The sequence below is a fragment of the Tauraco erythrolophus genome, chromosome 27 (genome assembly GCF_009769465.1).
Source record: "Tauraco erythrolophus isolate bTauEry1 chromosome 27, bTauEry1.pri, whole genome shotgun sequence".
Lineage (NCBI taxonomy): Eukaryota > Metazoa > Chordata > Aves > Musophagiformes > Musophagidae > Tauraco > Tauraco erythrolophus.
Window position 1 is genome coordinate 1,241,754 of NC_141491.1, and position 17,407 is coordinate 1,259,160.

Here is a 17,407-nt window from a genome sequence, read left to right on the forward strand (position 1 = left end):
GACCGTCTGCGGGTAGAGATCCAGTAGTCACTGATTTCATTACTGGTGGAGGATCTGGCCATGCTGCTTTCTGAGGATACACTTTTTCATCTCCCAGGCCTCTGAGTGCTGTGCATCAGAGTAAAACCAACCTGGGTTTTGGTCATATTTACCTGGAGAATTTTTCGCAGTAATTCGTCATAAATGAAAATCAAAGCCACATTGAACTCCACTGGCATCAGCCGAGTTCTGGTAGCCCAGTGGCCAGGACACGCTCCCAGGATGTGCCATGTGTGGGGCAATTCTGCAAAAGAAATGCTGAACCTGTAGGACCAGAGAGACCGAACACGGGGACCCAGCAGCTGGGTGGAGAGGGACCTTCCCCGGAAGATCGTCACAGCACCTGGTGTCTGCATTTAAAGCACTTAAAGCTTTACCATTCAAAGCAATTATGTTTCTATATTTGTCTCAGCACACCAAATTCATCCTCATATAGCATCTCTTATAGGAGCTGGAATGGTACTTCCCCCTCCCTGAATTTCAGGCTCAATTTGACAGCCCCATCTGGAAACTCTCCAGCCAGAATAAGACTAAGGGAGACCAAAAAGAGGGTAACAGCACAGAGATTTCCGAGTGGTTTTCTCTCTTTCTTCTTACTCTAAGTTTGGTGCAAAAGTTATTGCTCATGTGACCCTCCACAAAATCATAAATGAAGTGGATTAGGAGATTACATCATCACGGAGAAAATTCCACTCTCATAATCTCCTGCTGGGCCTGTAATCTGCAAGACTTTCCCATTTTACCACCTTTCTATTTTAACCCTGAACTCTTAATGCCTGGCAGGAGCCCATCACCCCCCCGAGCCTCATTGGCCGGGGAGGGATTTGCTGGGTACTTAAATGTCACCCTCTTACCCGAAGAGGGTTTTGTGCTTTTGAGTTTTCCTGGGGAGAGGTGCCTTTTGCATCCACCACCACCACCACTTGAGTCGGGACAGCCCACACACAAGGCTGTTCGTTTTTTCCTGATTCCGTGATCCCTGCAGTGCTGGGGACATTTGGACTTTAAAGGCAAGAAGGAGAATTTTGAAAGAAAGCCCTCAAATTTCAGAGAAGATCCATTTTCGGCTGCCAAGTGACCAGTGCTTGGGGCAGAGATGGGGAACATGGACGGGAAAGCCGTGGAGGAGCTGAGCACCACTGAGTGCCACCAGTGGTATAAGAAGTTCATGACGGAGTGTCCTTCTGGCCAGCTCACCCTCTACGAGTTCAAACAGTTTTTTGGCTTGAAAAACCTGAGTCCGGCAGCGAACAAATACGTTGAGCAAATGTTTGAGACGTTTGACTTTAATAAGGTAAATATTGTCCTTCCCACTCAGCCTGCGGGGACGGGCCGCGCTCCGCTCCCTGCGTGCGATGGCGTGTGGCGTGTTCGGGTGTACCCAAGGGAGATGGGTGTCCAAATACCTACAGTCTGATTCCCTACAGCCTCATAAAACGTAAAATCAGTTGTGTGAGGTGAAAAAGGTCAATGAAAACTCCTCACCCGCTGCCAGCTCTGGGAGAAAATAGGCTTTTCCCAGAATGGATATTTCCCTTTTCATTTTAAATCGTTAAAATAGTGGGGTTTTATGTGCTAGTCTGTGATCCCTTTGGGATGAAGTGCCCTTTAATCCCCGCACATCGAGTGTTGTGACAGTAAGGAACAAGCGAGCGGCGTGAGAACAAGCGCCGATTCCTGTAGAAACAGCGAGTTGCCCAGCGTGCGGCGTGGCATGGGCTGAGGTTTACAGAACAGGTTGGCTTTGTTTTCTGATTGTTTTAAATTATAAATGGATTACAGCCTGATTGATTCCATTACACGTGCTCGGTGCCATGCGACAAGGAGCCCGGGCCCCCCGTTCCCTGCGCAGAGGTGCTGGAGCTCGGGCTGCGCTGTGCCAGACCCCGGCGCGGGGCAGCACCAGAGCACCTGCCCACATTGGGGAATGCTGTTTTCACTGTTTTCCCTGCTCAGGAGCTGTGCCAGAGAAGCAGATGGATGCTGTGTCTCCGAGAGGAAACAACATCCTCCTTTACTTGCAAATGATTTGAAATCGCACCTTGTGTGAGATGAGGAATATATTTTGTGGCAACCCGAAGGGTTTAGTAAGCTTAATCCCACTGAAAATAATGCAATCCAGGCCTTAAATCCTTCAGGTGTTTTGTTCGTGCCCTGGCCTTTACCTTGCTCACTGCCCAGTGTTTGAATGCGTGCCTGGAAAGGGAATTGATGTACAGGAAATCCTGCTGGGAGTGGGGCTCAGGAGCTATTTATACCTAATCTGGCTGCCGCAGCAGTGGGATAAAGCAGATGATCTCTTCTCGAACCGGCCCCGCGGTGCGGTGGCTTTGCTCATTGACAAAACCCTGGCCCATTCCCTCCCAAAGGCTGCCCGTGGTTTGTAGCACGCACGATTGTCCTTTGATGTGCTTTATGTCTCAACGGTACGTGCCATCGAAACGCTCTGTGATGGGCACTACGCCTTGCAGCAAGTTTCCTCGAGCTGTGAACATCACGGGGCAGTGTCCGGAGGCAGGCTGGTGGCACAGGGGCTCACCCCAGCAGCTCATGTTGGTACCATAACCATGGCTGGAGAGCGCCTGCAGGGACGTGTAACGCCGAGGCGCGAGCTGGTGCGGGGCAAACACCGGGGAGGAAAGTCAGAGATAAAAGTGTTTGTGCTTCAGACGTGACCGAGCGTGAAGCAGATAGCAAAGAGCCCAGGGACAGAGCAGTGCCTTCCCCTCCCGAGACGTCAGCAACGTGCTGGGCAATTCCTGAGCTCGCGAGACCCCTTTGCAGCAGACAAGAGCCGTAGGTGAGCACAGACCGGATAACGTTAGGCAACCCTTCGGGTTCATCTGCGCACGCCTGTTCCTCTTCCACCTCTGAATTAGCACTGCTTTGCATCAAGAGAGTCCTTATGGTTCCAGACCTCCTTAGTCCCCCGGCCAGGTGCTCACACCGAGTTCGTTCGTTCTTCACAGGTAACGGCTCTGCACAGGTTAACATGGAGCCCTCACTGGATGGTGCGTGGGCTGTAACTGATGGATGTGAGGGACCCCCGCCCAGCACCTCTGCTGTACGCCCCAAAACCCTGTGGTCCCCAAATCCCTGAGCTTCCCAAGCCCCTCTGCACCCCAAAACCCTCCACTCCCAAACCCCTGCGGTCCCCAAAACCCTGTGCTCCCCAAACCCTTGTGCTCCCCAAGTCCCTGTGCTCCCCAAAACCCTGTGCTCCCCAAGTCCCTGCGCTCCAGGTGGTGGCCACACGCTGAAGTCTTCCAGTAGGGACTTCCAAAAGTGGCCAGGAAAATCATTTACTGCCTGACTCTTTGCTTTTAATCTCAGCTGGCTTCTAACCTTCTGCTTTTAGGATGGCTACATAGATTTCATGGAGTATGTGGCAGCTCTGAGCCTGGTCCTGAAAGGGAAGGTGGATCAGAAGCTGCGGTGGTATTTCAAGCTCTACGATGTGGACGGGAACGGCTGCATTGACCGGGGAGAACTGCTGAACATCATCAAAGTGAGTGGGCTCAGCTTTTTCCGCTTCTATCGCAGACGACGGCCATCCGAGACAGGTAGACAGAAAGGTTGCAACAGGAATATTCCAACCCGAAAGACAACTCCCTGGTGAATTAGTAGGCACCAGCCAAACCTGCTGCTCGTCCTCTGCCAGCCCTCGTGCCACGCTGGCCTCCCTGGGCAGACCTGTCTCGAGCACCCCATGCCCCCACAGCCCCACAGGTCCCCGCAGCAGCCCCTCACCTTCTCGTGGCAGGTGGTTTAACCTCATCCACTGAAACCCGGGCTGAGATAAGCGCTTGAATTTAATCTAAGGGTTTTCAGAGGTGAACGGCTCCTGGCTTATCCCAGTATGCCCACTTAATCTTTTAATGCATTGATTGCCTTTTAAAGTGATTTTGATCTCTAGGTTTTTAGAAAAGACTTACTCCTTTCAGAACCTAACTGCGTGCAAAAAAGTTTGGCCTCTCGTGTCCACCACTTGTGCCAACGGATACACAAACCTGCACAACGGTCCGTAATTGTCCCGTGTCCTTTTTTCCCTCCAGGCTATTCGAGCTATCAACCGGTGCAACGAAACGATGACGGCTGAGGAATTCACAAACATGGTGTTTGACAAAATTGATATAAACGGAGACGGTGAGGCACATTCTCATGCAATGCCAAATTCTGCTCCCACTTCCCCCTTACCCGCGGTTCAGTGTGCCAGAGCAATTCCAGGTGCTGGATGTCCCAAATCACCAGGACATGGGCAGAGCTGGCAGAGCAAAGGTTCAGCTCCCCGTCCCCTCCGTGGGCCACAGCCAGCCCGAGGGGACACTGCAAACCCCCCTCCTCATACTGGCAGCGCGGGGATCTGCGCGGGGTTTAGCTGTGATGGGGTTTGGGATGTACGATACACAGACCCAGGGAAGGGCCACGTTTTCCAGTGGGTGCCCCCAGCTCCTGGGGTCTGCGGGAGGACAAAGGCTGCAGGATTTAACAGACCTTTTCTGAACGTGCACTCGCAGGTGAGCTCTCCCTGGAAGAGTTCATGGAGGGCGTACAAAAGGATGAAGTGCTGCTCGACATCCTCACCCGCAGCCTGGACCTGACACACATCGTCCGGTTGATCCAGAACGATGGGAAGAACCCGCACGAGCCGGAGCAGGCGGAGGATGCTGCTCAGTAGGCTCCTGGGATATCCTCCCTTCATCTCTACTTTTTCCCTCTCGCATTATTAAAACGAAATCGGGTTGTGGTTGTGGGAGCTGGTGAGCTGTCCCAGTGCCAGTGCAACAAGCCATAGACTAACCCGCTAGCGCAGCGACCAGGATCTGCTCCGAAGGCGCCGCTCCCCTGGCAGATGGTTCGGGGGAGCCCGGAGCTCCACGGGCACTGCCCTGGCCCTGCCCGCCGCAGCCGCCCCAGCCGGAGTGAGGAAAGGCTGCTGCGAAGAGGGGGTGCTGCGGTGGTGGCTCGTCACGCCGGGAGCACACAGCCACCCCTGGGACTGCCAGCGGGGCCACGGAGCCCCTCGCTGTGCGGGAGCCTCTGGATATTGCTGCGAGCAGAGGGGGGGTAGAGTCTCGCCCCCCTGGGCAGGGCGAGCGGCACCAAACGATGCGGTTTGATACCGCGCCGAGAGCCTCGAAATTCACACCGCGGCCGCGGCCAACGCCGGTGTCTGCAGCCTCTGCGGCGGATGAACCCCAGGGCTGCCCGGCACCCGGCCCCGGTGAGAGGGGGTCCCCCAAGGACGCACGTACGAAACCTAGAAAGCAGACCTGAACCTTCTCTTTCCATATTTCCAGATATTTCCGGAGCATGAGATCGGCGTTTTTCGTCATTTGTTCTCTGATTTGTTATTACTACGTTAGCAATCACTAGTGACAATGTAAGATAAAAACATCTATGAGCTAGAAAAAGGAGAGTGGTGGAGTGGTGAATGCAGTGGTTTTCTGTGTCTAAAAGCATTTAAAACAGAATGGTGCCTTTTTTTAACAACTATCTGAACTTTAAGGGCATGTTTCTCCTTGAAATATCTGGAAGGGCTGCAACGGCAGCGAGCTCAGAGGGAAAAGTTTTGAGTATTTGTAGGAATATTCCTGCACGTCTTATCACCCATACGACAAACTTCAGCTCTCCTGCAACTTACGTACGCTCCGTGGCACCCTCGAGCACTGTGTGGTTTTAACTACAAAGGCAGCAAATCGTCTGCATGTGGTTCAGAGGGGTGTGCTGCTAGAGACGGGCTAGACGTGGCGTCCGCGCCGCGAGCATCCGCCAGTACCTGAGTATTCCTGAGCAGGCAATAGGTACCACCACCTCCACGGTACAGTGGGCTCAAGTATCGTCCCCAGTGGAATAAAACTCGTTCACCCCTTATTATAGCATCCTGGGTCAGCAACCTCGTCTGCCAGTGCTAATTACCCAGTGCCACGAGCAGGGGCTGCACCCAGGACCCAGCACACGCACAGGGGAGGCTGCGAGAGCCGTGGTCTCCCCCCCACACCCAGCCAGGGCTGTGCCTGGACAGGAGTCTCCTCAGCTGATGGGAGCACGTTTCAGGCGTGGTGAGGCAATACAGGACACCAGGAAGGATTTCTTACCTTTGCTGAAAGACTTGTTATTTAGCACTGGACTCTCTTAATTCATAAGCAACGTTCTGACCATTTTTCCTGTGCATCTTTTTCATTTGACAGTGTTTTACCTGGAAGCTTTTGTACTTCCAATCTCATAGTGAACTAATAAAAGATATTTTACAAGATTATTTCAGGTTGTGCTTTTTCTCTCTTTCAATCAATCATTCTGTTTCCAGCCGGACAGATTAACTGTCTCATGCAAGTGCAGAAACCTTTGTTTCGGCTTCATTAGAACAGTCCTTTTGCAAGAACAGCATGAGGGCAGAGAGAGGTCTGTTTTCTTCAGAACCAGCATAGAAAAGGGGCTGCTCCCGGGTTCTTGCATCCCATAAGCATTGCCTGCTCCTCTGAACCTCACCTGTATTGAGCAAGGGTAGCTTGATTTAGTAAAACCTCCTGGGTAGTCCTACAACTCTTTGGTCTGGAGCTCTGCTTTACCCACTCACGTTCGTAGGCACCTGCTGCTTTCCTGCTGTCCAGACGGACAGTGAGTGCAGGACACACGTCTGCAGCCCCCTGGCAGCTGCCCCCCAACAGCCTGGCTCATGCTCCGGCGCTTTTGGACAGGGACACAAACCTACGGCTGCGGAGAGGAACCCTTTGACGGGCCAGCTTGGCCGGGCACCCCACCTACACGGTGCAGGAGAGAGCAGGCTGCAACCGTCTTATTAGAGCCGGGCTGAGCTGTTTGCTCAGTGTGTAACACCCCTTCTTGCAGCAGAATTAATTTCCCCACAAATGTCGGGCACAAAACTTACTGCGCTTCGTCTTTACGAGAGCAGCGAGGCAGGAGCTGGGTTCAGCGTGGGCTTTCTGGGCACACTCCCTCCGCAGAGACACTTTCAGTCCTGCCCGTGCTGCCTTCAGCCTCCCTCCTCCCCTCTGCGTGCCCGAGGAGCCACAAGAAGCAGCCCTGACAAGCCCTATTTCTATTTATAAAGATGAAGTTATTTAAAAGGGCTGTCTCAGAATTGCCAGCTGGCCAAGGCACCTTTCAAACCTCAGCGTCTCTCTCCAAAGGATGTTTATTCAGCCTCTAAGAAAGCAAATTAAAAATAATTAAGAACTAATATTGTGACTCTCTTTGCCCTAACTCATGCATAATTAAGTTATTTAAAAACAGTGGCAGCTCTTCAGGTGCCAGCCACAGACGCGTTGCTCACTTGTGACAACGTCACTGGTGAGTGAGAGGCAGCACAGCCCCTCTGCTGAGCGTGGGAGCGGCTTTTTTGGGGAGCTGCCCTCAGAGGGGTGATGGGCCTGGGAGGCTGCAGCAGGTCCCTGCTCTGCCCCCCCTTTGCGGTGACCTGGGACAAGTCCCTGGGATTAGGTTTGTTAAGAAGAGCCACAGCTGCACTGAAAGCAACCAGTGAGTGATTTCAGCAGCGCTGTGCCATTTATCTCAGCAGGGTTTGGGTGCCAAAGCACCATGAAAGCTGCAAGGCACATCTGGCTTTTGAGGGACACAGAAATCATGGAATCATAGAATGGTTTGGGTTGGAAGGGACCTTAAAGATCATCTAGTTCCAACCCCGCTGCCATGGGCAGGGACACCCTCCACTAGACCAGGTAGATCCATGGACTGTTGGAGGTTGGGAAGGATCTCAGGGGCTGCCCAGGGCCTTTCCCAGCCCAGCTCTGGGGGCAGCATAGCGGCCTTTCCGTTCGCTCCGCCATCCCTCTGCGAAGGCTCCTGCTTGTGCCGCTGGCCCCGGGGCTGCCCCGTCCCGTCGGGTCCCGTCCCGTCCCGCAGTGCCCTCTGGCTGCCGGCGGGTCCCGGCCAGGACACGTCGGTGCGCGGAGGAGCAGCGCTCGGGAAGCCGCGGGGCTCTCGGACAGCAACGCCTGGCAGAAGGAGGAGGAAAGGAAGCAAGAAGGAAGTGTTTTCCGCACCGCCAGAGCTGCGCATGGGTGCTGTGAGAAAAACCAATGGGTATGGTGAGACCACAAAAAGCACCTATGGCCATCAGCACAGGGCTGTGCCAGTCCTGGCACGGCCACCCTGTTCTTCAGCATGCCGTTTTCAAGGGGAAGCTGCACACGGATGCTTTGGGAATGACCCAGGCACCAGCCTTTCCTCTGGGCAGCCACCAGACTCCAGCCACCCATGGGTGAACCTGCCCTCTCAGAACATCAGATGTGCAGACAACTAAAGAGCACTGCTAAGCACAGAGTTAGATGCAATTATCCTCTTTCCTTCTCAGCCACATTATTTCTACTGCTCAGCACTTCCTCCAGGAATGCACCTTCCAAAGTATTTTAGGATGCGACGCCTCCTTGGCTCCCGGTGCCTCTCCCCATCAGCAACAGCCTCACCTTCAGCTTTCTAACCTGATTATTTCACCTTCAATCCTACCCAACTTCAGAGGCATCAAACGTCAGAGCAGATGGTAGAAGCTCAGAAAAATCACATGGCATTTGCCTTTTCCAAGCCATCCTGTTTCCCAATTTAGACTAAAAAGAAATCCGATCAGTAAAATCCAATTCTATCTGGGCTGTAAGTCTGGAAAAAAGGATTATGCAAAATGGCTGACATCAACAGCCTGATGTGAATGTTGAACTGAGTTTGGGAGGAGATCAAAGTGTTTATACCTATGGATTTAAAAATAGGACTAAGACTAAAGCACCTTGCGATTTCTTGACAACAGATTACATGATTGATAAGAAGAACAATTTTCCACTGGGTTTTGCCAGCACTAACACAAGTGTTACCTGCTGTGTGCACCGCTGCTGTCCTGGGTCTGCCCAGGGCAGAGGAGGCACCGGCTGCCAAGTCCAATGCTCTCGTTCAAGCCCTAAATTCTTCAAGGCTCCTGTTTCAGCCCTGGCAGGGGACATCTCATTGCAGCACTGTCAGCTCACTTTAGTGTAAGCAACTACTTCAGATTCCATTCAGAATTTTTTTTTTTAATTATACACATGCTTTCTACCATCATTATATAATAAGTTAAACAGAAGATACCCCTTTCCTACTCTGCATCTGCAATAGCATCACCATCTCTGCCTTATATTTGCCTTACTCAGGTTAGCTGTTACACTTAACACCTCTCATCCGTTACGTCAGTCTTGAAAACAATTTCGGTCTGATACTCAGGTGCTTGCACAGGTCTTCACCTTCATTCCAAGTGAAAAGTAAGCACTACAAAACAGAATTTTAATAAATAATTCTTTATTACATTCATATGTTACAAAATTTCTACCAACCGAGTACAAGTGCTCAGTGTCAAGAAGCCCTCTGCCAACCCCAGCAGAGACCTGCTGGTGTGTGGGACCCCAAACCGCTCCTTCAGTGCCCCATCTGATCGGGTGAACAGAATAAGAACGTTCAAAGCATTGAAGTAAAACTGCAATACGCCACTACAGTAAGTAAACATTCACTTCAAAATTTAAAATTGTGCGAGAAGTAGAATGCCTTACGTTGGCTGAGATGCTGCTACTTAAGGAATTAGAGATTTGTTTCCTATCAGGAAAACATTCGTCCACAAGTTGGAAAAATCAGTAAAGTGAATCTTTTCTTCCAGGCCCTCAAGTCAGAAGTCAGATTTTTCTTTCCTATTCAATACTTCCTCATGTTCCTGGATTTAAAGACTGCTTAAATTGACAAGACCACAAACCAGCAAACTAATCAACTAAAGATACTACAGCCATAATTAAAGGCCACAAAAAAGGGATTGCAAATCTTTTCATGGGTATGACTTGGCCCATTGATCACATGGGAAAATTTAAATCAAACAATCATGGTATTTTCCTGGGAAAATTTTTCTTGCAAATAATCAACAAATAAATAGAAGTGAACTAAAATATCGGTTCAACTCACATTCTCTTTCCACATGCACCTGTGGGTGCCTGGGTTAGCCATACGAATGGCAGAGCTCAGTCTACACCCTGTGCAATTTTTTTGCCTGTAGTCTGTGGCTAAGTTCAGTGTAAAACCACTGTACCACTTCAGTAACTCACCTGGATTCTTCTTCACTTGTTCCATTCTGTGGCCCTGCCGATAAAGCAGCACCAACCCTCTCATCACTGCCAAGAAAAAACTGTCTTCCCTTCTCTCTCCTTCCCCACAAAACTTCTCCCAGTGCCATGAAAGTCCTGGAGCTCCTCAAGCTCATTCAGTCTTCACAGGGCAGGAAAAGCTGTTCTGGAGTGATGATTCAGCAGGAAAAAGGGGCTTAAAAGGAGCAGAGTGACACCTGTGCAAATCTGTCCTCTAAACGTGGCTGTTCAAGAGGTACAATTTCTACTGATGCTCAGTGTTTGGAAATTGCATTTTTCCAGCCCCACAGGAACCCGAGTCTCTGAACAGGTACAGGGACCAGACTCTGCTCCACAGGAGGCAGATGTAAGGAGTTACCGCTCCGCCTGCCCAGCCCACACATTGCATTTTCCTCATCGTGTACTGCCTTGGCTACCCTTCATAATCTAGTTCTTATTTTTGATAGTGATATATTGACATTCAATAATTTTAAGTTAGTAGTAGTATAATCCACTAAATGTGCATAACGACATCCTGAACGCACAAAGCCTGCCAGAGCACCTCTTCTGTTGCCACATTTGGTTCAATGAGTTTGTATCTCTGCAGGCATGAATGGTGCAAACACTAATCTGCACTGGAGATGGTACCACTGCACCAGGATTTCCCACTTCCCAATCCCATCTGTCATCAGAATAAAACCTTGCCCAGGATCCACTGCAGGAAACCACAAAAAGTTTGTTCCTTGGGGTGTAACCAAAAACCAGGGCTGGCAAACACAGTATTGTGTACACACACAGACTTATTCATGGGCCAAAAATAGTCTCTGGGTACCAGCACATGGGTTTTACATTGAGATAGGGCTTCTTAAGCCACTGAAGTTTTCATCTGGATGCTGAGATTGTGTTAAAAAGGAAAGCCACTACCACACTGGAGTAAGAGAGCCACAGCTTCAGTCAGCATCAGGTTTTCAGCTGCATCAAACCCGAATTTCTCAAAACAAAGCACTCTTTCTCCTCTGCTCAGTGATCCATCCCCCAGGGTTTACATCCATTTGCAACATCTTCATCACCCACTTGTCTTTCCTGGCTCCATCAATGAACTCATCAAGAGACAACTGCCCTATGTACGAGATGAGAAGGACACAAGATGGGGAGACAAAACACAGCAGATGAGACACAAGAAGAGAAAGGCAGAAAGTAAACATCAAAGTTTCAGAGAATATGCTAATAAGGCAAAAGCCATACTTCCTTTCCCCATGCAGCTTAGGCCAGCCAGCTGAAAGACAAACCACCATGCTGTAACCCCACACATCCACACCTGCCCCGTCCCACCAGCCAACACGAAGCGTTGCATCAGCTCACGCACGCTCCTCCACGAGGACTGCAAGTCTGGTCCTGCCAGCCCCAGTTTGACTGGAGCCACTGTCTTTACTCAGGCTATTTGTGCTGGGACTGGGACCTGGCACTGGGGGCTTTCAGAGGAGATCTGATCTATGTGGTGTCAAAATCCGGATGGAACAGTCACCTTTGTGTATTTTACATGAAAACAACAGTGAAGATGATTTCCTCCTACTGCACCAAGTTATCCCTGATTCCAACCAACAGGCCAGAACCAAACCCAATGTGTCTAATATGAGTAACGCAATAGTCCTAAGTGATTTATTGATAGACATAATTAAAGCCAGCCTGCCCAGCACAGATAACTGATTATGCATGACTGCAATCTGAGCCATCGATCGCTTACCATCCCCGTTCTCATCCACTAACTGAAAAATCCTGTCCACAACCTCCTCCGGCGTGAGCAACGGAGTCCTCTCCTCCACCTCCGACCGACACACTTTCTTCAGCTTGTAGATAGACTGAAAAGAAGTTCACAGATTAGGAGGACTGGGAAATGAAAAGCAGTGAACTCCATTGTCTTCCCAACAGCGTAAAGATCTTCCACAAAGGCTGAGGTTTTAACCTTTCTAGAAAGATCTGCTGCTCGACAGCCCCAGACCTTCAATGAAACCTCCGACCTCATGCTCGCACACACTGTGGATTGCTTCATTTGCTCTTCGAAGCTCCTGCCCTCCTATTTTCCTTACGCATATTGGTCAGATCTCAGGGTTTCTTTTCAAAGAACAAGGCGAGAGTATCACAGATGGGAAAACCATCTGACTTTTGAGTGTTAATTTTTTCTAACATCTGAAGCCAGGCACATCCGGATTTACCCAGCCCTCTCTCCCAGGGAACTTGCGCCCAAGCTGCAAGTCCAAACCTGTATTAGCACATATTTTGACCCATCTTCTGTTCCACTTTGTTACAGAAAGGGGCAGATTTTATCTATTCCTTCCCATGGCAACTTTACTCCTCAGGCTGAAGGGTTTTGTCTGAAGTCTTCCCAGAGCAGAGATTAGAAAGGGCCTAACACAGCTCTGGCCAATTCCTGGCTGACCTCAAAACTATAATTGAACCTGCCCCAGACAAGCTCCCCAGATGCTCTCACACCTGCTGCTGGTGGCACAGGTAACCATCTGGTCACACTTTCCAGCCCCAATGACCTGCTTTCCACAAATTTGATTTCTGATGTTTTCTTGAGATTGCATTTCACCTAAGATCCTAAAACATTTGATACCCATTGATTAAGCCTCACAAGTATTGGTGTGCACCTGTGGTGGAGAGGTGGCTAGCACAATCATCAGGATACTTACCTAAAGCAAGAGCCCAGGCACCCTGTGTCTGTCAGATAAGCCTCTTGCCTCCTCTCACACCTTCACACAGCCACTAGTTAAAACTAAGTGCAGAACATAACAGAAACCCAGAAAGGAACAACTACAAAAGGGATTTCTGTGCTGATCTGTGCCCCTCAGTGTAGTCTCACCAGCTACTCAGGCAGGAAACGTGGCTCCTGTAAGGGGGAAATGGGGTGAAACTCTCTTCCACTGGCCAGTGCAATGAATCTTGATGTAAAAAGGTTGAAAGGAAAGGCAGAGACACAGGAACTCCACAACAGCACCCAGACACTGCGTTTCTGGGCAGCTTCAGCAGCAGCAGGGGCCAGGCTGCCCACAGTGGGTTTAACCAACCCCTCAGCCACCCCATCAATCTCCACCAAACCACTTAGCACCTGGCCTTTTCACCAAGGCCAGGCATTTCCACTCCATTGCTGCCCACAGCTGCCTTGAAACCTGGTTATCACAAAAGCCATATACATCATTACATTGCCAAAGAGCTGTGATTGCCTAAATAAGTAATTAGGCAATGCCTACTTACCTCAACAATTTCCAGCAGCTCAGGTTTATCTATGCAGCCATTCCCATCCTTGTCATATACTTTGAACGTCCACCTCAGCTTGTGTTCCAGTTTCCCTCGTAAAACAAGATTCAAGGCAGCTACATATTCCAGAAAATCAATGGTATTATCCTGTAGAAACAGAAACGCAGCTGAATGGCACTTAACTGGGTTCAGTTGATAGAAAACTGCTTACGAAACCTAGATAAAACTGCCAAGAAGATACTCCATGGGACAGCTCTTTGTCTTCCACTCTGCACCCAAGGAGTGACAGTGGGGAGCAAAGTTGCACTGTTTTCCTACAGTGCAATAAGGGGGGACACACGCCAGGCCTCCAAAAGGAGCAATTTAAATACCCCAAGGCAACACAGGTAACTTGGAGGATGGGGAGGCAGAGGAGGATCAGTGCAGAAGGCATTGACTTTTTGGGAAGGGATTGCCATCCTCAAGAGCCTCAGCTGCTGCACCAATCAGACCAACACCCAACCATTAACCCTTTCTTCCATCCTTCCCCCTCGTTTGATCTTGATTCATCTGAGGAAAATGGACAATGAAAACATCGCCATTCAGAAGGAGGCAGCAAGAACACCCCCAAGAAACGATTTACATCAGCTGCTCACTGTCTCTCAAGTTTTTAGGAGGATGAAAGGGTGTAGGGTCCCTCGGCAGCCTCTGGCAGATGGTCCTTGTGCAGATCAACACCATCCCCAGGGCTGAGCCAGGGCCCCATGTCACCTTACAGCTCTCCCGACCCAGGGAGCAAAACCCCCTGGAAGATCTGGGCTGCACATCCCATCCCCGCACACCCCAGAACACTCCGCAGTAACAGGGAGCAAAACCTGCTACTGCTGGGCTTTGAAGGGCAGGAAGAATAAAAAGACAATTGAGGAACAGGTTTTATTTTCTTAATGCATTACTAATTATTAGATTAGTAGGTCCTTTAGATTGTTAGGTCCTGCTCAACTGATTACATACCACGGGCATATCCAAGCCACATGAATCTAAGCCTTTTAGTGTTCTTAATACATGCAAGTACCAGCATCCCTTAAAAACAGATTTTTCAGTCTTATTAGGAAAACTCCTATAAATTAGGAATGGGACTATGCACACTGTTTGCTCTGCAACCCTTTCTGCACAGATTTCATAACAGAATTTGGACCTGGATCTTCAGTTTTATGCAGGAATTTGGGTTTTGCCAACTTCGAATTCTGAGGCAAATCTGACCTACTCACATCTCCTGCAGCTTTTTTATCCTTTCTCACAAACTGACTTTTTTTTTTTGCCACCTCAATGTCATTTTACCACTGGTTTCACAGGAAGCTTAACAGAAATTGCTATATCTGAGAGATGACAGACTTGTTGCCCCTTTTCCTGCATTGATATACAGCAAGAAACAACTTCATACTTTGAATATCATCAAGAGCATCAGCAAAACCAAACCTGAACCATTTGGCAAGCATTGCTTGCCCACTTCAAGAGGAGAAAGACAACCATACCATGTTTTTTTTTGACTATCTGAAATATCACAGACTAGTATTACACTATCTTTTGCACCAATACATGGGTATGTGTGACACTTTTCCCCAGTGTTTGATGACAAATACAGCAAAGGGAATCAAAACCAGAATGTCTGAATGGCTCAGCATTCCTTCACTTTTAAGCTAAAACCAATATTTTGTTACATGCCACCTGTTCGTACTGTATATATACACTTCCTCCAATGTGTAACAAATCTGAGGAAGACTTTAATTCCTCCTCTATCATAACAGATAAATATTTTTTTCCCCCTGTAGCAACCTTGGCTGTTTGAGGATCTTTCAACAACACTGTCTCAAAATGCTACTGCCCAAATTTGAACCTTTTCATCCATCCTTAGTCTCTTAAGCGGACATTCTGTCCGTAATTCGTGTACAGATTTGAAAGCATAAATCCATACCAGCCCAGAGTGGTGCAGCACACGAGCCTGCTCCTGCCCTAGCAGATCCATCACCCTTGCCTTAGTCTCATAAATCTCAGTAGCAACAGCAGGAGCTGCACTGAAACACATCCAAATTACAGAAGGAAAAGGTGCAAGTTATTAGATAAATGATTGTAAAAAATTCTCACCACTTACCCCGTTCTTATCAAAAGCTCTGAACATGTTTTCAATATACTCTGCTGCTTCACAGTTGTCCTGGACCCCAAAGAACCGCTTGAATTCGTGCATGAAGAGGGTCCCACTGGGACATTCAACCACAAATTTCTTATACCATTCCTGCAATTCAGCAACATCAATCTCTCCTTGCTCCCCTTCAGCATTGGTGAACTGCTGTCCCATTTCGCTCTGTAAAAGGCGAGAAGGAACAAAAGAAAAACCCTGCCAAAGTCCTTTGCTTGTATTGTCCTTTTATCACCTTTAATTGCTTTTTCTTTGTTCTTTTTCTTCTTGCTGTCTTGTGCCTTTATTTGATGTTAATGTGTCTTGCTATTTCCCCTTCTTTTAGAGTTTTACTTCTTCTCTTTCTCTCCTACAGTTTTCACCGCCACAGCTTTGTGTGCTTGCTTGGAGATCGTAGAGTTGCTTCTCTGCGTTAGGGCAGCATAACGTGTGGCATCAGGCACGTATAAAAATAACTAAGATCATTACGAGATTCCCACCTACGAGTGGCAGAGACCTTCAGACGTTCTGAGCTGTGCCCTATTTAGGAGGGGACTCCAGAGGCTCAGGGTCCCTCTGCACATTAATACCTTCATGTTAAAGGATTTGGGAGCCAAGGTTCCCTTTACACACAACATATAATGCCACTCACTTTACTGTAGTTTTTCCAGAAAAAAAAAAAAGGGGGCTGTAAGCAAACTTCCCTAACTTTCTAACTTCCCAGAGTTTTCCAACACTGTCATACACCACCTGCTTGGGGGGATGCTCAGTTTCAGTGAAATAGGGCATGTTACTAAAGAACAATTACAGACAGCAAATCCTGACACAATAAGCACATAAAACTAACACTACTTGCATGAAAAAACCTGCTACTGCATAAAGTTAATTGAATGTCTACTACAGGCTTTACTCTAAACAAAATGATTGGGAGAACTGGTAAATCCAGAGATGCAAATGCACATATTTCTCTTATTTTCACAATTCATTCTTAAAGCTCACAGTTAAAAATAACAGGAACACTTTAACATGTTATTTCCTTTTTTTAAAAAAAAACCCACAAAGTTTTCCTTATTCCCCTTCCCCTTTTGTGCCTTTTTCCATTGAAATACTTCTTCTGTTTGCCCTTACCACCAAACATTGCTCACTGCTTTCAATTATGGATACAACATAGCTCCATCTCCAGCCTCTCACCATTACCTGGCAGCTCACTACCACCTCCTACCAGAGATCAAACCCTCCCCTCTGCAGACAACCTACTGCTCTTTCCTTTTCTTACTGGAGCCACCAGCTTTTATCCATATCATACCAGGTGTTCAGAATCCAACTGTTATCTGTGTCAGCTGGAAAGAAATGACCTGTAGCTATAAATGTGTCCGAGCCAGCCTGACATCCAGATAGGATTCTTCTGTTAAGAGGATTGGAGTGTTAATAAACAATAGACTCCCCAGTATAATAACGGTAAGGCCCAGAAGGGTTTAAGCTGTTTGCTTTTTTAGAATTTTTTTTTTTCATTGGTTTGGAAAGAAGAGCTTATCTTATAGAAAAGTGCCAGATAAAAATCACTATAAAACTTGCTACTGAAGAACAGTACAGCAATTCATGCTCTACTATAAGAATAAGGTTTGTTCTGAGTCTCTGTACACCTGGAAGTAACCCATCAATGGCATTGCAGGTGTGTGTGTGTGTGTATATACACAGATTTGCAGGAGTATGGTGTAACTGTGTACTTCTGAACTTCGGGATACCCAGGCAACACATGGCTTCACTTATCAGTCTGAAGCAAGAAGAGGATATAGCAGAACTATGGAAATGGATGGGCAGGACCAGAGAAGTTGCCAGCAAGGTTAAGACT

At 48.5% G+C, this 17,407-nt stretch overlaps 2 protein-coding genes across 2 annotated transcripts; one reads left to right on the forward strand and one right to left on the reverse strand.

Annotated features, from left to right (window-relative positions):
• Positions 1 to 1,135: 1,135 nt before the first annotated feature.
• GUCA1A (guanylate cyclase activator 1A) lies at positions 1,136 to 4,717 on the forward strand. The gene is made up of 4 exons (XM_009984452.1): positions 1,136 to 1,333; positions 3,398 to 3,547; positions 4,095 to 4,185; positions 4,557 to 4,717. Exons 1-4 carry the CDS (start codon positions 1,136 to 1,138, stop codon positions 4,715 to 4,717), a joined length of 600 nt encoding a protein of 199 aa, XP_009982754.1.
• Positions 4,718 to 11,137: 6,420 nt separating this feature from the next.
• GUCA1B (guanylate cyclase activator 1B) lies at positions 11,138 to 15,735 on the reverse strand. The gene is made up of 4 exons (XM_009984441.2): positions 15,532 to 15,735; positions 13,401 to 13,550; positions 11,890 to 12,004; positions 11,138 to 11,265 (listed from the first exon to the last, which is right to left on the reverse strand). The coding sequence occupies exons 1-4, from the start codon at positions 15,733 to 15,735 to the stop codon at positions 11,138 to 11,140; spliced, it is 597 nt and encodes a 198-aa protein (XP_009982743.1).
• Between the last annotated feature and the right edge of the window lie 1,672 nt (positions 15,736 to 17,407).

What these genes read in the sequence shown, in the direction of transcription:
- GUCA1B (XM_009984441.2), bottom strand. Translation starts at nt 15,735, where the DNA reads ATGGGACAGCAGTTCACCAATGCTGAAGGGGAGCAAGGAGAGATTGAT. An exon ending in AGCTGCTGGAAATTGTTGAG is followed by an intron (nt 12,005 to 13,400) that starts GTAAGTAGGCAT and finishes ACTTCTTTTCAG; the next exon opens with TCTATCTACAAGCTGAAGAA. An exon ending in AGTGGATGAGAACGGGGATG is followed by an intron (nt 11,266 to 11,889) that starts GTAAGCGATCGA and finishes TCTCGTACATAG; the next exon opens with GGCAGTTGTCTCTTGATGAG.
- GUCA1A (XM_009984452.1), top strand. Translation starts at nt 1,136, where the DNA reads ATGGGGAACATGGACGGGAAAGCCGTGGAGGAGCTGAGCACCACTGAG. An exon ending in AGACGTTTGACTTTAATAAG is followed by an intron (nt 1,334 to 3,397) that starts GTAAATATTGTC and finishes TTCTGCTTTTAG; the next exon opens with GATGGCTACATAGATTTCAT. An exon ending in AACTGCTGAACATCATCAAA is followed by an intron (nt 3,548 to 4,094) that starts GTGAGTGGGCTC and finishes TTTTCCCTCCAG; the next exon opens with GCTATTCGAGCTATCAACCG.